The sequence below is a fragment of the Enhydra lutris genome, unplaced genomic scaffold (assembly GCF_002288905.1).
Source record: "Enhydra lutris kenyoni isolate GAN:26980312 unplaced genomic scaffold, ASM228890v2 scaffoldscaffold92, whole genome shotgun sequence".
NCBI lineage: Eukaryota > Metazoa > Chordata > Mammalia > Carnivora > Mustelidae > Enhydra > Enhydra lutris.
In genome coordinates this window covers 908,083-929,549 of record NW_019154176.1, presented here as the reverse complement: position 1 = coordinate 929,549, position 21,467 = coordinate 908,083, and the positions used below count along the sequence as shown (strand labels likewise).

The window sequence follows — 21,467 nt, the reverse complement described above, 5'->3', positions numbered from 1 at the left end:
TTCTCTACCAGGAGAAAAACAAATTCTGAACCTCCAAGATAAAGAACGAAATTTGCAAATCCAGATAAACATTTGGGTGGCTCGGCTCTGTTCAGAAGCAGCTGGCTTCCGGAGTGCGGGGGGCACAGCCAGCCTCGTGCCTGTGGCCTCTGCTGTAGCCCCAGGAGGGAACAAGTTACATTCCTCAGAGGCTGTTGACATGGGCCTGGCCTCTTAGGTTTCCCATGGGAAGCAGACTTCCGGGTTGTCTGAGGGGAGGCTTCCGGGGCCCACTAGGGCCTGCTGGAGCATCTTACAGGATAAACCAGGGGGCACACAGGGCCCCGCAGGCTTTCTGGGGTCTGCTGAGGGACTGCTCCCAGCTGTTTGGCAGCAGCACTTCTGGGGCCAGCGCAGAGCAGAAGCACACAGGCGCTGAGCACAAGGTGCTTCTGAGGTGGTGTCTGGAAGTAATCTACAAATCCCTCCAGGACCGCTCCCCTGGAGGGAGATTCCCAGCCCCCTTTGATGTATAGGGTGCCAGGGCTTTCCCTGCCAGCCTCGCCTTCGCTTTCCGGTAGCTGAGGCGCTTGAGGGCCTCCAGGTCCCGGTGGGTGCTCATGATCAGCCGGCTGCATGGAAGCGTCAACGGGAGCTGTGTGGGCTCCACCAGACACCCAAGTGGCTGCTCACGCCCCCGCACAAGCTCACACACACGAACACTCACAGCTCTCGGACACACACACAAGCAGAGGCAGGCACTGGGCCCTCCCAGCCATCCCCCAAGGCCCCATCCCCTCTGCCGCCCCTCCCAGCCGGTTCCTCCGTGGATCCCAGCCCAGGGCTTACTTCAGGTGGGAGAGCTCAACAACGAGACCCAGCACGGTGTCTGTTGCATCCTCCATCCTGGCAGCCTCACAGCCTTTGATGCGTACACAGGTCCTGGCGGGAAAGGAGGGAAGACAGGAGGTCTGACCTCACTGGACAGCTCTGCCAAACTCTGTTCTGGGGGCTTCTGGAGGGCCTGGAGTGGTCTTCTCCAGATATTAATACCTTTTCCAGATATGAAGCCACCAGAGGCAGAGCCCTGATGGCCAACCCAGCTGGCTCTACCATCGAAAGCACACCCAGAATCCAGCCTCTTCTCCCCATCACCTCGGTCCCCGTCTGGACTGTTGCCAGGGCCTCTCTGGCTCCCAGTTCCTGCCCCTACAGCCTGTGCCCCACTCAGCACTGGGGTGGAGTGGGGTGTGAAAACAGAAACCCAGCCCAGCATCCCTCCTCAAAGCCCCTGCACCATCTGCCAACACCTCCGGACCCCCATCCCCTCCCTTCTCCTTCCCCTTCCCCCTTGCTCCAGCCACAATGAATTCCTGGCTGTTCCCTGAGCACTTCTGAGGGCCCTGGAATGTTCTTTCCCCAAAGTCTCCTCCTGATGGGGGGAGGGAGCCTTCTCTGATCAACACTTTAAAATTTTAACCCCTTCCTCACTGTCTTTCTCCTCAACACTCCACCATCTGACTAATTTGCTTGTCTCACCTTCCCACCCCCACCAGAGGGAAGCTGTGTTCTGTCCCACATTGTCTGCCCATGCCCACAGCAATTCCTTGAAGAGCTGGCACTGGATGGCGTTAGTATCCATGGAAGGGGCAGAAGCACCACAGCACCCCTGTGTCTAATGCATGCAGCCTGTGGGTGTGGGCAGAGGGCTGCCCTCCTGGACTCGGCCAGCAGCTGTTCCTAAATCCTCCTCCACCCCAGCATGCCAGTGTCTCCTGGGCTGTCACCACAGGAACTCCAGCTCCACTCCACCCACTGCAGTCACCCCGAGATGGCATGTGGGCCTGGCCTTAGCCAATGCTTGTCTCACTCAGCCATAGGCCACTGCGCCAGACCCATGACCTGCCTGGGGGCCTCCACATGTCCATGTGGGTCATATCAGAGGCCACTGGAGATTCAGACAAGAAGCTCCCTTCTCTTTGCTCAAACAGTAGTAGAGCCGCTCTAGCTAAACTGCCTCTGATCCCGTGCAGGGTGTGTGTGTGCGTGTGTGTGCGTGCCGGCGCGCATGTGTGTGGCAACAAGTGGTACAGCAGGTACTATGTACAAATGTGTGCATGCGCGGGAGGTGAGAACGTGGTCACCCTCTACCCTGAGGAGGAGGAGGAGAAAGAGAAAGGAGACCTGCTCTGCCAAGGGCTGTGTCCCTCACCCCTCCTCCACACCTCTTGCCAGACACAAACAGAAACTTGGCCATGAATAATCGATAAGCTGCAGCCTCTGCAGAGAGGCCAGTTCAAGTACAAGGTAACAGGAGAGGACTGTCACCCAGTGCTAACGGCTGGCAGGGCTGGGAAAAAGGGAGGTGAGGGACTATGAGAGGCTCTGCGGTGGAGACAGAGGACCTGCCAACACACACACACACACACACTCACTCACTCACACACACACTCTCTCTCTCTCTCTCCCTCTCCATGGCCTGCAGGAGGGAGAGAAAGCAGCCTGCCTCAGGGCACTGAGCCAAGTGAGGTGATGGGACAAGTCAGGAACTCTGCAGGGCCCTCTGGATGCCAGAGTGGGGAGAGGCCCCAAGACCAGTGGTTTTTAACCCCTGTCTGGGTCCCCTTCCCCTCCACAGAGATTCAGGGTAAGCTCTAGATCCTCTCTCCAGAAAAACACCTAGTTTGTTAAAACAACCTATGGAACTGGGGGTACTATCCCAGGGGCCCCGGGGAGACACTCCGGTTTAGCTGTAGATGGAGGATCACCAGCGCTGCACTTGGGTAGAATGAGGGCTGCACAGTGTGAAAGAAGGGGCTCGGCTCCCTCACGGAGGCCCATGGAGGGAGAGTGTCGGGGTGCCAGTGCCAGGAAAGCAGTGACACTCTCCCCTCCCAGGGACTTAGGGACAACTGCTGCTGGGACAAGAGTCCTGGGTTAGCCTCCCCCTTGCCTACCTCAGCTGGAGCTCCGTGAGAAGCCTTCCATCAGCATGTGGGCTTGTGCCAGGCCAGCAAGAGGCCAGCCTGCTCCCGGGAGGAAACAACTGTAAAGAGGGCACACACACGTGAGTGGCCTAGCTGGTTGAGCCCCGCACGGGGAAGGAAGAGCTCATGCAGGGAACCTCTCAATTCTCCTGGGCCATGCCAGGAGCACAGAGGTAGAGACCCCTGCAGAAAAGTGATGAGTGACGGGACAGGATACCGTTACAGCTAAACCTGGGGGCCACCAACCCGGGTTGCTCTCGCCCTCCCCACTCAGAAGGAGCAGACAGGGCAATGTTAGGCCTGACCCTGGTATCCCCTGCCGAGCCTGTGCTTTCTGTAGGGCTGATCCGTGTTGGACGATGGCTCTGTTCCTGGCGGCTGAGGCGTGGCACTGCCTCCTGCTCATCCTGCAGTATCTAGAAAGGTACAGAGAGGACCCTCCGTGATGGTGACTGGGGCGAAGTGGGCATCTGGTGTTGAGGGGAAGAGGCCGGCTAAGTAAGCCACCTATTTTGTGTCAGGGAAAGATTTTATAAATACATGGTAAGGGAGAAATTTATAATTAATAGGGGAGAGAGCCAGATGAACCGGAGAAGCTTAAGTTTCTAAATGTCAACCGTGGTTTAATTTTCATGGAAAATGTCAAGCTCAGTCATGGAGGGGACATGGGTCCCTCTGAAGAGGCAAAGAGGCTGGGGTGGAGTGGCCAGTCCACGGCCTCTTCTGAGGAGACAAAGTCGTGGAGTAAGAAGGGATCTGTTCCAAAGACATAATTTCAAAAGCAGGCCCCTCTCCCCTGCTGGGTGGGGGATGGGATGGACGGCTTGAGCTACAGCTTACAGCCGGATCGTCCCTGAGTCTCAAGAACAGATGCGATGAACTGCCTGTAGCCCGATGGTTCTCACTGGGGGACGATCACCCCAAGGTGCTTCATGATGGTCAGCACACTCTGGTGGGGGGACCGCTACTGGCATCCAGTGGGTAGAGGCCAGGGGTACTGCTCAGCACCCAAAATTGCACAGGACAGCCCCATCACAGAGAACTATCTGGCAGCAGTGCCGAACCGGAAGCCTGCTGTAGACAATACAGTATCTCCCAGGCATCTGGCCTCTTGTTCCAGGTAAGTGGTTCTTTGGTTTAAAATACAACTCACCCACCTCACTGCACCATTTTCAGCCGTGAGGACTCTTACCTCTCCTAACACTCCAACCACTGCTCCCACCTGGGCTGTGTACACGTTTGACACAAAAAGGGCAGTCCCTGTACTGAATGTGCTGGAAGCCATCACTGTAAGACCCAAGAGGGCCCTGGAATCAATTTGTATTTTTTAAAGATTTTATTTACTGGGGCACCCTGGTTAATGCAGTTAAGCATCTGCCTTTGGCTCAGGTTATGATCCCAGGGTCCTGGGATCCAACCTCACAGTGGGCTCCGTGCTCAGTGGGGAACCTGCTTCTCCCTCTGCCCTTCCAGCCTGCTCATGCTCTCTCTCTCTCAAATAAATAAACAAAACCTTAAAAAAATTAAAACAATTTAAAAAAAAGATTTTATTTACTTATTTGAGAGCAAGCGAGAGAGCACAAGCAGGGGGAGCAACAGAAGGAGAGAGAGATTCCCCACTGAGCACAGAGCCCAACGCAGGGCTCCATCCAGGACCACCAGAGCCAACGGCAGATGCTTAACCGACTGAGCCACCCAAGCGCCCTGGAATCAGCTTTTAAGTGATACTCCTTATGCGGCATACAGAGGCTCCACCAGCCCTGTGGTGAGTGTCACATCCTAAGGGAGCTACTATAAAAAGAAAATACCACGCTTTCCTGTAGGGGGACCTGGGTTTGACACTGGTCTTTCCCTGCTGTGTAACCTCTGTGAGGCCTCCTCCGAAGCAGTGCTCACAGCTGACCCACTGTGGTCGGGGAGGGCCTCTTGGTGGGAGGCCACTGCTGCCACTCTCTCCATCCACCTGATTCTGTTCCCAAGTGTCCCTGTCCACCAGCCTTCCTGCCAGGCTCTATCTGGTACCTTTCTGTGGGAACCTGCTCATGCCGAGGTCGCCCTGACATGTTTGGGAACGCCCGGTATCAAAACAAAATGTGTCTGGACGTCAGCAATCTTGTCAGGGCAGCGCCTCTGCCCCTGAAGGGCCTGTCAGGTCTGACCACCCCGGCTGTCTGCCATTCCCTGCCTGCGGATTCCTTGGTGTTTTAAAGCCCAGAGTCAATGGTAGCCAGCCCATCAGGAAGGACTTGCTCCTTTACCGGCTGGATGCCGCTAAATGTCCCAACCGCTTCTCCTTTAGCCACTGACCAGCAGCCTTTTCTTTCCAAGGGAGGGATTTATATTGTTCAATGGATGAGACTCCAGTTATAAAATTTCAGCTGTGCCCACACCTGCACGCCTACATATCCTAGATGATTGTGTTCAGACCCTAGGACTGGACTGCACTGTGACTTGCTTCCCATGATCTTGCTCATCTGGCAACTGAGAAATGGGTGGCGCAAGGAGTCGGGGGCCCCCGTGTAGCAGGGAGGGCCTGGTCTGACGTCACCTGGCAGGTGAACACTGTGAAGCACCAAAAATGACCCCTGGCCCTCCCTTGGGAAAGCGGCACCTTGGAGACCCGCATTTGCCCAACCCAGCCACATTCCCCTCTGCGGCTGGAGCAGCTGGCTTTCTTCGGCTCGGTACAGAGGAAACACTATGCCTGTGTTTCAGGGCCATGTCGTATGAAAAGACTCTTTAAGTGCTGAAATGATAGGGTACAGGATGGCCACTCTGGGATGCAGGTGGGAACGGTACTACCACAAACCTCGCAGGGGCAGGGACCACACCTAATCTGCTGACTCCTGGCAGAGCAGGCCCTTGATAAGCATGTAACTGAATTAATGTTTTAAAGATCTCAACAGGACAGCCAGAAAAACAGAGGCCGCTGTTTGTGAAGCAAGCTGGGCTCCGTGCTCCAGGACAAGGTATCTGAGGCACAGGTATGGAATCAGGCCAACCTGGGAGCAGACCCAGCCTGTTTCCCTCCTAGCTGTGTCACCTTGGGCAGGTGCCTGGACTCCTTCAGCCTCTTAACCACACCCAGGATGTGGAAAGAGAACCACCTACCTCCCAGGGTGTGACTGCAAAGCACTTAACCCAGAACCCCGTGTGCCAGTGGTGAGGGATGTGGCGCTTCCCTGGGGGCGGGGCCAGAGCAAGGCTGCCACCTGCCCCAGACAGGTGAATGCCAATGGCCTGCATAGGTTCAGCAGCTGCGGAAGGAGATGCTAGGCTGCTCTCCCACTGCCTGTTGAGCAGGCAGATCCCTAAAGGAAAGCAGAGTCCCTACAAATTCCAGCAGGAAAGCAAAATTCTATGTTTGGAAAAAAAAAAATCGTATCAGGACCCTGAAATGACCTTTAAGGTGGACAAAGGCTCTTTCCAGTTGGGGACTGAAGTCCTCTCCCCTAAGCCCAGTCCTGACATGGCTGGTTTTTTCAAAGTTATCGCTCAAGGTCTCAGGCAGTCTCTGTGTATCTCTCAGAAACCTGCCGCCAGAGTCAGGCCCTGAAGTGTGGAGAGAACTGGGGGCTCCAGTCAAGAAAGGGAGAACCTCCATTAACTCTGCCTAGGCTGACAAAATACGTGCAGGTCACTGCCTGGGGCTCTTCAGCTCCCAAACAGACCCCTTACAGAAAGGCAGGTCTGTCCTTTCTGGAAAATCACTGACTCCATACCCACCAAATCTGCAACTCATTCCTCTAGATATGTGTGGCATAAAAACAGATTGTCATGCACCCCAAATTCCACGCACCCCCTACTGGGTGGTTTGGAAGAGGCTCATGGCCACTTGACACCTGTCCTGGGATGGTCTGCCACAACATGGGGAAGCTCCTACCTGCTCAGGTGAGGCTTCGAAGTCAGGGGCTTCCAGGGCATTCCGTATCTGGCTGTCTGGCAGGAAGTCAGGTTCCATGGCTGGGGACTCTCCCAACACAGCCTGGTCTGCAGAGCCAGGAGGGGGCTCATGCCAGCCTGTGGGGTCCGCAGGGACATCTATGCTGTCCTGGCAGGCCCTGGTCTCCTGCGAAGGGCCACCCACTGCTTCTCTGTGCACCGGTGGAGCAAAGGCTCCAAGAGACAGATTGAATCCCTCAAGGTCTTGTTCAGGGCTCTGGCGACCTAACTCAACTGCTTTTTTACCTGTGGACTGCAACAGCAAAGGCAGTGCACACACACCTCCCAGCCCCTCTCGATCCAGGCCAGGCACCTTTGTCTGATTAATACTTGGGCCCATTTCCGAGGCTAGAAGACTGAAATCTGCACCTATCGTGGGCTCTCTTATCCTGTGACCCAGAGCCAGGCAGGCTGCAGGGCCCCCTAGAATGTTGCCAGGGAGCTTGTCTTCCCACCCTGCCTCCCCTCTATGTCCTGTCCCCCCAGTGAGAGGTGTGCCACTGAGCAGGGTCCCACTGCAGCCTCTATCAGGGGCCTTCCCACTGGGACAAGTAGGTGCCCTCGTGTTGGCCTGCTCATCTGGCCCGATAACCTCCAGAGCCCTCTGTTCTGGCTCAGTGGGGTGTGTGCTCAGATCTTTGATGACAACGGTCCCAAGGGAGGAGTGTCTTGGGCTGCTACAACTCTGTTCTGCTTCCCTGCCAGTCTCACTGGTTATATCCAAGGTGTCAGGGAGGCCCTGGGCTGCAGATCTGGGCTCCGGGCCCTGAGTGATAGGACCTACGACACTGTCTCCTTCCTCCTGATGCCCCTCAGGCAGGTCAGCCCCTACTCCCCCTCGGGGACTTGCTTTCTGGAGTGCCCCTTGTTCTGACTCCTTCTCTGCAGCACCACCGCTCAGCCGGGGACCTTTCTGGCCATGATAGCCTAGAACCCAACACCCTTCCCGGCTTTCACCCTCTGGTGTGTTTGTTACTTGCTCCAACACGTGGTCCTGGCTGGCCCTCTTGGAGGCCAAGGGCACTGTCCCCCATTCTGGAGAGGCATCAATGGAGGCTGAGGGCTGAGGGTTCCCACTGCCAGGCACATGTGTCATGGGCTTTCGGTCTCTGTGCTCAGGGTGGGTGCTGTCTCTCTGGGTCTGGGCACTCAGCTCCCTGGCCTCCCAGGGAGCAAGCCCTAGGGATTCCTCCCACGGCTGGCTTCTGGCCTGCTGGGCACTGGGCTCTGGTGGTGTCTCCTGTGGAGAGAAAAACACTCAGCCTCGAGCTTTCAATTATCAACCATTTCTAAAGATTTTTTTCTTTTTTTTAAAGTAGGCCCATGCCCAGCGTGGAGCCCAATGTGGGGCTTGAACTTATGACCCTGACATTAAGACCTGAGCTGAAATCAAGAGTTGAACACTTAGCTGACTGAGCCACTCAGGTGTCCCAAGACTTTTCCAGTTGTAATTACCCCCCATATAAAGTCTCAGACGCTGCACATGATATCCCCAAATAACATTCAGTACCAGTGCTGGCCATAGTTAGAACCAGGGGCTGCACGGGCAAGAGGAAGCACAGGAATCCCTCCTTCCATCAGCTCCTTTCCACCAGCACCAGGCACACAGAGGCTCTTGGACAGATCAAGGATACAAAAATCAAGGAGGCCTGTGGATTGTGCCCATGTTGATTGCCTGGTGCTAGCAAAAGATGCTAGTTATAGAACATGTTACCACTGGAGGAAACGGGAGGAGAGCACACACAGACCTCTCTGAAGTGTTTTGTTTTTTCGTGGTAAAATACACATTACATAAAACTCGGCATCTTAACCATTTTGAAGTGTACAGTTCAGCACCATAAAGTACGTTTACTTTGTTGTACAAACATCACTACAATCCATCTCCAGAACTCTTTCCATCTTCCCAAACCGAAACTCTGTTCCCATGAAACAACTCCCCACCCTTCTCTTCCAGCACCTGGTATCCACCAACTATTCTCTCCCTGTACAATTTTTTTTTTTTTTTGAGAGACAGTGTGTGTGCACCATGAGGGGTGGGGGAGAAGGGAGAGAATCTTAAGCAGGCTCCAGCACGGAGCCCGATGTGGGGTTTGATCCCATGACTCTGAGATCATGACCTGAGCCAAAATCAAGAGTTGGACTCTTAACCAACTGAGCCACCCAAGAGCCCCTGCCTCCTCTAGGGACCTCCTATAAATGAAATCCTATAGTATTTGTCCTTTTGTGGCTGGCTTATTTCACTGAGCATAATGTCCTCCAGGTTCACTTATATTGTAGCAGGTGTCAGAATGTCTTTGCTTTTCACGGCTGAATAATATTTCATCATATGGATATGCCACATTTTGTTTATCTGTTCATCTACTGATGGACACTTGGGTCTGTGCTATTTTTGCAACTTTCTAGGAGTTCATAATTATTTCAAGATAAAGACTTAAAAGAGCAAGAGGGAGAAGGAAGTGAAGTGAAATGTCCCTAACAGTGGTAGAGATGACCAGAGCAGGGTGGGAAAGGAGGGTTCTGGCTGGGACGTAGATATGTAACTGTCCTTTAGGTAGATGGCAGCTTGATCCAGGCTCTCAGGCCTAAACCTCCAGAAGCACTGCAGCCCCTGGATCTCCCCCAGCTCTGGATGCTGGTAGCCAACATTTCCACCTGGTATCTCCCAGTCATCTCCGATGATGCATGGCTGACACCAGCTCCTGAGCGTGCCCTCAGAGGTTCCCTGTCTCGACAACAATAACTCCATCCTTCTAGCTATTCAGGCCCCAAACCATGGAGTCAGCCCTCCATTGACTCCCTCCCCTCACATCCATGCCATCAAGTCTCCCTCCAAACTGGACAGCAAATAATTACATTTGGTAGGTAGGGACAGAGGTTTGTACCCAAGGGCACTCTATAGACAGCAGTTGTCCACCTTCCCACACTTCTCTCATGCAGTGACCAGTGCTGAGGGAGAAACCTCTGCCAGAGTTACTCCCTACACCAATCAAGCCCAGCCTTTCTAGGAGGGTCTGCACTGCCAGTATCAGACCACTGAAGGCCAGAGCCTGTCAATTTGGCTTCGGAGAAGCCACTGGCAACCAGCTGCTGAGTTACACAGTGTTTCCCGCAGTCAACAGTGAAGCTAGGACCCCTCTTACTAGTTAATTAACTTTAAGTAAGCTCTACTCCCAACATGGGGCTTGAACTCACAACCCCAAGATCAAGAGTCACATGCTCCACTGAGCGAGCTGGTCAGGCACCCCAATGCTTCTTGTTTTTAAATTAAACTTTTTGTGAGATCATTGTAGATTTATATGCAGTTATGAGAAATGATGGGAAAGACTCCTCATGCCCTTTACCCGGTTCCCCCAGGGGTAACATCTTGCATAACTCAAGTACAATATCACAACCCAGATGCTGACGTCGATAAAGTTCACCGACCTTGTTTGGCTTTCCAGTTTGAGTTATGCTTGTTTGGATGTGTGTAGGAAGTTCCTTCTCATGGTGGAGGCTGTGCATCCACCACACAGACAAGATACGAAAAGTCGCCACCATGGGATCACTGTGCTGCCATGTGTGGCCACACTCGCCTCCCTCCACCCTGCCAACCCCACTCCAACCCCCTGCAACCACTAACCTCCCCACCATCTCTATAATTTTCTCATTTCAATAATGTCATGCAAACGGAACCCTGCAGTGTATCACCTTTCGGGACTGGCTTTTCCCACTCCACACAATGCCCTGCAAGTCCATCCAGATTGTTGCGTTTCACTTGTTTGTTGCTCTTTAATTACTGGGTTGTGTACCATGGCGTGTTTAGCCATTCACCCCCTGAAGGATATCTGGGGTGTTCCCAGTTTGGGATGATTACAAACACAGCTGCTGGGAATGCCCACCCCTCACTTGTGCAGGGGCCTCTGTTGCCAGAGACATCATCACCCTCAGAGCTCACAGTGGAAAGGACGAGAGAGTATATTTTAAGACCCACCCTCCTCCCCCAAACCACACAAAATCTTCCAAGAAGCAAAGGGGTTCAGGGATAGAATATGGGCTGTCTTTCTGCATTTTTACTACTCTTATGCATCCTGGGGAAGAGGGCTGTGGCCTTGACTGCTTTGCTGCAGGCACAGCCGTCCTGAGCACCTCGCATAGGCCTGGTGCGCACTCCACAGACATCTGTAGCGCGGTGCACTGGAAAGGGGCACGCTGACCGGTGCGGGTCTAGCCAGCGCCAAAGAAGACCACGGCTGAAGTCAGCGCCAAGGATGGGCCAAGAAGAAGCTGTGTCTACGGGCTGACCTGGCTGATTTTAGGGGCTCCGTCCCAGAGGTCCTCTTCTCTCGGCTCTGCTTGTCCTGTCACTGTCTTCCTGGGTTTTGCAAACTGGGGGACAAACCTCCTGGCTGGGTTCTGTGAAGGGGAAACAAGAACAAAACAGCAATAAAGATAAGGGGAGGAATGAGGTTTCAGAAAACAAATGCCAAACCAGTTTCTTTCTTGCAGCCTCAAATGCAGCCCTTGCCCTCCATCCCCAGCGCACAGTCTCACCAACCTGTCAGCCTTCTGGTGAGGAATGGAGACAAGAATTCCAGCTTAAGGGAGGCAGTGTCATTGGTTCATTCATGAGACCCTAAAACAGGCTCACCTGGGAAAGAGGAGAAGGAACTGGCTCCTTTTCTGGTTGCCCGAGGAGCCTGGAGGGAGCTCCTGCTTCTTCATCATGGGAGCTGGATGGAAAAAGACAAAACAGGGGAGGTTCGGAAGTCCTGGGATGCTGTCAGTGCATGTGGTGAGGCAAACGGAGGAAAGTGGTGCTCAGTCTCCTGTAAGGGAGGCAGGCCCTAGAGCACGTGCTTAGAGCGGATGGGAGGGAGAAGGGAAGCGGTGCCTATGGTGACACTTGGCTGACAAGAAGGGTGCAGAGACCCACAGCTAGAATCCAAGCTGTCTGCTCCTGTAGCAGTTCATCCTTGTAATTCCAGGAATTGGCTCCTAAAATAAGAATAAGAATTCCCATTTGGAATAACACTCCAACCCCCAACTCTATAAATTCTAGAGAAATGAAGGTGTAGATCCAAAAAAAAAAAAAAAAAAAGTGTCAAAAAAGCAGGTGTAGGGGTGCCTGGATGGCTCAGTCAGTTAAGTTTCTGTCTTTGGCTCAGGTCATGATCCCAGGGTCCTGGGATCGAGCCCTGCATCGGGCTCTCTGCTCCGCAGGGAGCCTGCTTCTCCCTCTCCCACTCCCTCTGCTTGTGCTCTCTCTCTGTCAAATAAATAAATAAAATCTTTAAAAAATAAAAAATAAAAAAGCAGGTGTATTCGTAATTGCCAAGCTGCAGAAGCAACTGGGGCAGCCTTCAGCGGGTGAATGGCTAAACCGTGTGCATCCAGACACCCAGGCGCCCCTAAAATTGAAATTTTGAAGATTTAGTTCCAGATTTTGATCTTTTTTCTTAACAATGAGTATTATTCAGCGCTAAAAGAAATGAGCCATGAAAAGACTGAGAGGAAACTTAAATGCATATTCCTAAGTGAAAGAAGCCAGTCTGAAAAGGCTACATACTGTATGATTGCCACTTTTTGACATTCTGGAAAAGGCAAAACTATGAAGACAATAAAAAGATCAGTAGTGCCAGGGTTGGGGAGGGGAGGGATGAACAGATGGAACACAGGATTTTAGGCAGCAAAAATATTCTGTATGAGATTATAATGGTGGATACATGTCATCCTGCATTTGCTCAAACCCAAAGAACATACAACACAGAGTGAACTCTAAAATAAACTGTGGATTGTGGGTGATTATCATATGTCAGTGCAAGTCCATCCTTGGCAACAAATGTACCACTCTGGTGAGATGGTGATCATGGGCAGGGGGGCGGCGTTGGGGGCGGCTATGAGAAATCTCCATACCTTCTCTTCAATATTATTGTAAACCGCGTGCCTGGGTATCTCAGTCGGTTAAGCGTCTGGCTTCAGCTCAGGTCATGATCCTGGGGTCCTGGGATCGAGGCCGGTACTGGGCTCCCCACTCAGTGGGGACTCTGCTTCTCCCTCTCCCTCTGTCCTTCCCCCTGCTCGTGCTTACTCACTCATTCACACTGTGTCTCTCTTTCAAATAAATAAATAACATCTTTAAAAAAATTAAATTATAAACCTAAAAGTCTCTAAAAATCTGGGTCTTTTTATTATTTATTTAAAAAAAATTTTTTTAAAGATTTTATTTTATTTGACAGAGATCACAAGTAGGCAGAGAGGCAGGCAGAGAGAGAGGAGGAAGCAGGCTCCCCACTGAGTAGACAGCATGATGTGGGGCTCGATTCCAGGACACTGGGATCATGACCTGAGCCGAAGGCAGAGGCTTTAACCCACTGAGCCACCCAGGTGCCCCAAAACCAGGTCTTTTTAAAAAACATCTGAGACTTATGGTTTTATCTAAATAAACGTGGATGTATATATTGTTAAGAAAAAAAGATCAAAATCTGGAACTAAAACTTCAACATTTCAATTTTAGGGGCACCTGGGTGGCTTAGTCGTTGAGCGTCTGCCTTCAGCTCAGGTCATGATCCCAGGGTCCTGGGATCAGGCCCTGCATCAGGCTCCCTGCTCAGCGAGAGGCCTGCTTTTCCTTCTCCTACTCCCCCAGCTTCTATTCCCTCTCTCACTCTCTCTCTCTGTCAAATAAATAAATAAAATTTTTTTAAAAAAATTTCAATTTTAGAAATTTTAGAAGTGGAACAGGAAAAAGCATGAAGATGTGTAACAGGTTTAAATTGTATTAGGGAGCTGTTGGAGAAAGAATAAATCTAGATACTGATAGCAAGAGTCTGTTTGAAAAGAAATTTTTTTTTTTGAAAAGAAATTTTTAAAAATATTTGTTATTTATTCATTTGAGAGACAGAGAGTGAGCACAAGCAGGAGGAGACGAAGAGGGAGAAGGAGAAGCAGACTCCCTGCTGAGCTGGGAGCCTGATGAGGGGCTCAATCCCAGCACCTGGAGATCATGACCTGAGCTGAAGGCAGACACTTAACGACTGAGCCACCCAGGTGCCCCTATTTGAAAATCTTTATTCAGAATGGGTTGTTTGGGTGGCCTGTAAGGTAATATTTCATTTCTCAACATAAATGTGTTAAGTTTGTTTGCTTTATATTGGCTTTTTTCCTGTTATACTTCTATGCACATGGTATTTCTTTCTTTCTTTGTTTTTTTTTTTTAAGATTTTATTTGACAGAGAAAGACACAGCGAGAGAGGGAACACAAGCAGGGGGAGTAGGAGCGGGAGAAGCAGGCCTCCCGCTGAGCAGGGAGCCTGAGCAGGGCTCGATCCCAACACCCTGGAATTGTGACCTAGGCTGAAGGCAGATGCTTAACGACTGAGCCACTCAGGCACTCCACATTTTTTTTTTTTTTAAAGATTTTATTTATTTACTTGACAGGGAGAGATCTCAAGCAGGTGGAGAGGCAGGCAGAGAGAGAGAGAGAGGGGAAGCAGGCTTCCCGCTGAGCAAAGAGCTCGATGTGGGGCTTGATCCCAGGACCCTGGGATCATGACCTGAGCCGAAGGCAGAGGCTTTAACCCACTGAGCCACCCAGGCACCCCCTTTTTTTTTTTTTTTAAGATGTATTTATTTATCTGAGAGGGAAAGAGAGAGAGAGAGCACATGTGTGGGGAAGGGGCAGAGGGGAGAGAGAATCTTTAAGCAGACTTTGCACTGACTGCAGAGCTCAATGCAGGGCTTGATTTCACGACCCTGGGATCACAACCTGAGCCGAAACAAGAGCCAGACGGTTCACCGACTGAGCCATCCAGACACCACACACATGGTATTTCTTAATAAAACATTTTAAAAACAAAAATAGAAAAAAGAGGGTGGGAACCCACTTATATGCATTCTGACTATTACGGACTCAGACAGTGAGATGGGCAGTGCCTAGGACTCCATGAGCCCTGTTGGCCTCACCAGGAGGGAGGAGTACAGTGATACTGTGGCGCCTGGGAGAATGGCTTAGGTGTGACATGTGACCCCTCTTCATATCATGCACACAGCAGTGCTGCCTTTAATCTTAAAACTGCAGTGACCTGAGATCACACATCTTCCACCTCCAAAAACAGTTTTGTTGGTCAGACTGTGTGCTGCAATTGTTTACTCAGAAAACCTAGTAGACCAGTCCATGAGGCTTTCTCTGAGGATTTCTGGTGGCAGGAACCCTCCTTCTCCTAACTCCTGCTAACCCTTTCTACTTTGCTCTAGTTACATGTGGTTTAACCCCATGAACAAACTATTCTCCAGATCCTCCTTTTTCCCCCACTGCCCTTCATTACATATTCCTGGGAAAAAAAAAAAGAGGAATTGAGAAACCATGGTGGTTACGAGCACAGGAGCCAGACACAGCCAGGCCTCCAGCTTGCCCTGCACCAGCTCAGTGGCCTTGGGCAAATAAGTCATTTGATCTTTCCAAGTCTCAGAGTTCTCACCTGTGACATGGGGATAAAAACCTATCTCACAGTACAAACGAATAGATAGGTGGTAAAGTGTTTATCATTAGCATGCTGTCTGGCACAGAACTACTATCTCCTTTCATGAGTTATTATTTTGCAGATCTACAACTCCATCAGTCCCTTCTTGGTCAAGAAGGAATGCAGGATTAACATGGATCTGATCAGCAGACAGGACAAGATGCATTCTACTATTAAGTGATCTTGAAAAATTCAAGTTTTTCCTTGCTCCTGGTTAAAATATCAACCTTTCTTGCTAGCGAGGAGAGTCTGGGGAGGAAGGCTTTGAGAAGCAACCCGAGGGCCCCTGCGCCCTGCCCAGGGGGAGGTGTGGAGTTGGATGGGTTATGTTGGTCCCCTCCCCTTTGCATCCTGTCTACTGGGCTGAGGTCTCTGTTGGTGGGGAGGCTGGCTGGAATGTTCCAAGGCACCTACCTGGAGGCTGTCTGTACTGGTTCCTCCGTCTTCTGCTCTGTAGAGGGAACGGGTTCTGATGTGCTTTCTGACTCTTCAGGGAGACACAAAGAGCCCCACTCAGAATTCTGGGGGGGCCTGTCAGAGTCTCCTAGCCTTGGGTTCTTTGGGGCCTTCGGAGGACGGACTCCTTCTCCTCCTGATTTAGAGAGAAAGGAAGATAAAGGGATGGGAGATGCAGGGAGTGTGCACTGCCATGGCTGACACCAAACGTGGCAGGGCCACAGCTGCAACATGAGCAAGCTTATTCCAAGGGTAGGAAACCCCTGCTCTGACTCTAGCCTGGAGAGAGACAGATGGGATGGTACCTTGTCCAAGAGCTTAGGTGACCATGGGATTTAAAGGCTTTTTACCTAAGGACCGGTCGTGACTGAGACTGAATCCTGAGGTGGCCTGGCACCAAACTACGTCAGATAACCTGGCCCAGCCAACTGTCTCTCTAGGAAGGTGGTGAGAGGTGTGTACTGGCTTCCTTGGGTCTCAGCTCAAATGCTGATGTAAAGGGCCATTCCTGACTCCTCTAAAGAGCACCCTCTTTCAGATCCATGCTCTTTTTTTTTTTTATTCTCTTCACAGCTTTTTAAAAAATTTAATTTTTTTGAGAGAGAGAGGGGAGGGGAGGAAAAGAGACTCTTAAGCAGGCTCCACACCCAGTGCAGAGCCTGACACATGGTTCGAGGTCAACCCTAAGATCATGACCTGAGCTGAAGTCAAGTTGGAAGCTTAACCACCTGAGCCACCCACGCACCCCCACTCCAGTTTTTTGTTTTTGTTTTTTTTTGCCAGTAGCTATGCACTGGTTATTTTCCATCTCCCTCAATATAAGGAGGGGTCTTTCTCACCCTCTGCTGAGTTTCAAGTGGCTTGAAGATCATCTAGTACACTGTTGGCGCCCAATAAATACCTGGTAGATGACTGAAGAAACATCTCTGTAAAACAGAGATCACCACCAGGAAACACAGACAGGACTAAATTACGTGCCACTCTAGTTTTCTGTGATGCCTGCAGATTGTCTGTCCTGGGAAAACTGGGACCTAGAGTCGTCAAGTACTAGGAAAGTGATGTCCCAGCTGCCCCTTGGTCTCTTCTATCTCTGTGATACCTTCCCCCTCACTGCAAAAAACAAACAATTAAGAGCCTAACACCTATTTGCTAAATGAAGGAAACTTCCTTACACAGAAACTGCCAATAGTGGCTGACTTCTAAGACCTCCCCAAACCTGGCCCTAAACCAATCATTCAAAAAACAAATGATAGGGGCGCCTGGGTGGCTCAGTGGGTTAAGCCTCTGCCTTCGGCTCAGGTCATGATCTCAGGGTCCTGGGATCGAGTCCCACATCGGGCTCTCTGCTCAATAGGAAGCCTGCTTCCCCCTCTCTCTCTGCCTGCCTATCTGCCTACTTGTCATCTCTCTCTGTCAAATAAATAAATAAAATCTTAAAAAAAAAAAACAACAGGGGCACCTAGGTGGCTCAGTGGGTTAAAGCCTCTGCCTTCGGCTCAGGTCATGATCTCAGGGTCCTGGGATCGAGCCCCGCATCAGGCTCTCTGCTCGGCGGGGAGCCTGCTTCCTCCTCTCTCTGCCTGCCTCTCTGCCTATTTGTGATCTCTGTCAAATAAATAAATAAATAAATCTTTTAAAAAAAATGATAAGGGTTGAATCTAGTGAGTTCCATGACAGACGCTGTCCTGAGAAGTTGGGTGCGTTATGATAAACTTCAAGATGGGGTTCCCACTGTTACATCCACCTTATGGATTAGAAAGCTAAGGCACATGGAGGCCAAGGAATCTGGAATGGGATCCAGTCAGTGCAACTGCAGAGCCTGCACACCTAAAGGTACTTGAGTATTTATTGAGCACCTACTATGGACTATACCTCTCACCCCACAGTGAGAACAAAAAGGCAAACCAGACCCTGGCCTGATATTTCTGGAGGTCTGTCAGGGAGACCCTTTCCAACCTCAGCTCCTTGCACAGCTTGAAGCAAACCCATTGAATAAGCTCCCTCTCCCCAGTACTGATCACCAGGGTCCTTATTAGCATTCACTCGGCTGTTTGTGCTCCAGAAGACCACCGTGACTTTCTCATAATTTCTGGATTCCGTAAGTTATGGTGTGCCCGTTTAGAACTTCACTGTACTGCTGCGTATTTGATTAGTGCTCTCAGGTAGAAGCATTTTTTTCTTTCTCCCCTGAGTAGACCCTAAGGGTCACAAGGGCAGGAACTGAGTCTACTGCACCCTCTGATCTCCTCCTTGTCCTGCCTGTCACCCCACCCTGCTTAGGTGTCCACCCCAGTGCTGCACTCAGAGCAAGGCTCCAATGAATGCTTCTTACACCACCATTTTCCCATCTTGTGGTCTGCCAAAAAAAGAGGCAAAATTAAGCAGCTTTGTTTATTTGGTTTCTTAAGATGCCCAAACACTAGCTCACTTTGCTCATCCAGTGGACATGTACACCAAATAAAAACCAAAATATCAACAGAAGTGAAGAGCCTCCCATTTCCTTCCTGTGATCTATCCCCACAGGACTAATTTAAGAAAAACTAAAGGCAGAACTTTATGTTCAACACCAAAGGCCGAAGATGTTGGGAGGGAAGGGCTTCTTTCACCACCTGCCAGAATCGTCTTCTTCTGTCCCCACCTCTTCCAGGACACACAGAAACAGCTGTCCTGGACCAGCCTTGGATCCACTGAGCTAGGGAGCCCACTGCCAAGAGAGGCCCCAAATGACCTGCTGTGGGTGGGCCTGGCTGTCCCCAGCTTCCCCCAGCAAGGTCAGAGAAATTCCTATGTTTCCGAGCAGCCTGTTGCTCATTTCTACACAAAACATTTTTAATCCATTGCTAATTTTTCTATCCCACATTGTGGGAAAAAAAAAAAATGAGTGCTATTCCTTATGCTCATTATCCAGTAAGTAGTCATTTCTAAACTTTTTTTTCCCAAAGAGTTTATTTATTTATTTGACAGAAAGAGACAGTGAGAGAGGGAACACAAGCAGGGGGAGAAGCAGGCCTCCAGCTGAGCAGGGAACCCGATGAGGGGCTTGATCCCAGGACCCTGGGATCGTGACCTGAGCCAAAGACAGACGCTTAACAACTGAGCCACCCAGGCACCCTCATTTCTAAACTTTTTTTTTTTTCTTTAAATATTTTATTTATTTATTTGACAGACAGAGACCAGAAGTGGGCAGAGAGGCAGGCAGGGAGAGAGAGAGGGGAAAGCAGGCTCCTGCGAGCAGAGAGCCCGATGCGGGGCTCGATCCCAGGGCCCTGAGATCACGACCTGAGCTGAAGGCAGAGGCTTTAACCCACTGAGCCACCCAGGCGCCCCTCATTTCTAAACTTTTAAGAAGTTTAAATTATCTTCAACAATGACAGGGAAATGAGCTATGCTATGCAGTGCTAGGTGTTTTTCTTTGTGCATGAGAAAACTACATATATACATTTATGTGTATATACACACACACACAGACACACACACGAACAAATAAAGATGGTCATGATATTCCATAAAATGAAAAATGGGAATTACAGATCAGCATGTGTGATGATTCTATTGTCTAGTAAAAAAACACTGTATTTGTGTATACAAAGAAGTTTGGAAGTAGGGTACTGAGGTTCATTGCCTGGCTTTAGATGCTGTCCTGTGATTTATCATTGTCCTGTGGTTGCGTTGGACATTAACCTTAGGGGAAGCTGGAGGTAGGGTAGAAAGAACTCTGAATTATTTTTGCAAGTTTTTTGTAAGTCCCCAATTATTTCAGAATGAAAAGATTTGTGGGTTTTTGTTTTATTTTGTTTTAAGTCTGGGAGGAGAATCATAATACCAGCTAACATTTGTGTACTACCTAAGGTCTATCCTTCATGCTTTACAAATACTAATCCACATATGAGCTCTAGGGCGAGTTCTCTGCCTTGGTACTCTTGATATTTGGGACCAGATAATTTTGTATTGTGGGCAACTGTCCTGTGCATTGTAGGATTTAGTATATCCCTGGCCTCAACCCGCTAAATGCCAGTAACCAGCCTGCACCAGATACATCAGTTATAGAAACCAAAAATGTCTCTAGACATTTCCAGTGTCCTCTGAGGGGCACAAATCCTCCCCCAACCAGGCTGAGAATCATTGTTTGAATGGAAGGGAAAGTGCCTTTATTATCCTCTATTTACAGAAGTGGGAAACTGAGGTACAGAGTAAATCATCTGCCATAGCACAGGGAGCCTGAGAGCTGGGATGAACCCAGGGTTTTGATTCCAAAGCAAAACACTTAACCACACACCCAATGACCCTGTAGCACCTCAAAGACCTTGTAGCTCTATTCAAAGGTTGTCTCTGAGAGTGCACCCCTGGCCTAAGCCCATGGGATCCCACCAGAGACTGGAGGAAACTCCAGAAAGCTTTCACTTTCTACTGTATGAACTACCTACAATTTATACTTTTCTTACTAGCATGTATTAAATCACCTTTTTCCCTGAGGAGCTTGATGTGGTCATGTTAGCATTTCTGCAACAAATAAACCTACAATCCTCCTATAACCAGAAGCAGCAATAAAGCAGTGCCAACTTGAATGTCCAAATACCTGAAGTCCGAAGCTTTTTCCTCTTACTCATTTTATCCCTCTTTTGAAAAACCTGAAAATGAGCAAAATCCCATCATTACAAGTAGTCCCTGTCTCTGGGTATAGACAGACCCAGTGACCCTGGCTGAGGGCAGAAACCACCCTCACTCCACCTCACCCTATCTGGCTGGGGGGCCAAGCTGGGCTCCAAGGGGACACGGTAGGGGGAGTCACAACCACCTTGGGCCATGACCCGGTAAGAATTCAACCTTCCTTCATGCTGCAGGGAGCAGAGGGAACTGCCCATCTGCCCATCCAGGGAAGCCCTGACGACCCCAACTCTAGTCCCTAAATTGGGACAGGCTATGTGAAGCCGCCTCCCCTCTGGCTGTGGTCTGAGACCCTTGCAGGGACACCCGAGGATTCTGGAAGAAGCCACCTGGGGCCCTTCGAAGGTTCAGGGAGCCTTGTGGGGGATGCCTGGGGCCCGGAAGCAGGAGTCACCACAGACCAGCTCCTGCCAACCCTGGGGTCCAGACAAGCCCCAACCGACCTGGGCCACTGAAGTTGTCAAGGTCGCTCTGTCCTTATCAGGAACGGAGTAGGTCTGCCCGGATCTGTTGGGAAACAATTCGGTTAAGTCATTTGCGTTAGGATTTTCTGAGAAAATAAAAGGCAAAGTTGGCTCTCACGGAGGCCGGGCAGCAGGGGGTCTGGAGCTGAAGGGCGGGAAGGCCGGAAGCCTGAGAGCTATGAACCTGACTTCCGGTGACCAGACCTACATTAACTCCACCTCGACCACCTAAAAGTGTGGAATGCCCAGAACGGGGCCGCCAGGAGAAGCCAGAGCCCACAGGTGGCCACGGGACGCCGCGAGTCCGGGAGCCAGCACCGACCCTCACACCGGCTCGTGCGCGTCGCCTCTTTCCCGCGCAACCAGCGGCCCAGTCGTGCGCATGCGCCATGCTAGCACCGCCCCTCACACTCACACACCGCGCGCGACCCGCCTCTTTCCCGGCGCAGCCCACAGCACCGCCCACCGCCCCGCAG

The 21,467-nt window shown here is 50.8% G+C and overlaps 1 protein-coding gene across 3 annotated transcripts; it reads right to left on the bottom strand.

The window, feature by feature from the left end:
* Window positions 1–21,250, bottom strand: LOC111162458 (chromosome unknown C19orf57 homolog). Of its 3 annotated transcripts, XM_022526891.1 has the most exons (11): window positions 21,200–21,219; window positions 20,971–21,034; window positions 20,439–20,490; window positions 15,821–15,998; window positions 11,536–11,617; window positions 11,190–11,300; window positions 6,850–8,148; window positions 3,272–3,382; window positions 2,937–3,025; window positions 829–921; window positions 1–611 (listed from the first exon to the last, which is right to left on the bottom strand). In XM_022526891.1, the coding sequence occupies exons 3-11, from the start codon at window positions 20,467–20,469 to the stop codon at window positions 455–457; spliced, it is 2,151 nt and encodes a 716-aa protein (XP_022382599.1). In that variant the 5' UTR covers window positions 20,470–20,490; window positions 20,971–21,034; window positions 21,200–21,219; the 3' UTR covers window positions 1–454. The 3 variants fall into 3 exon arrangements, with proteins under 3 accessions (XP_022382599.1, XP_022382600.1, XP_022382601.1); XM_022526892.1 differs by lacking the exon at window positions 3,272–3,382 and having other exon boundaries at window positions 21,200–21,250; XM_022526893.1 differs by lacking the exons at window positions 3,272–3,382; window positions 6,850–8,148.
* Window positions 21,251–21,467: the final 217 nt, after the last annotated feature.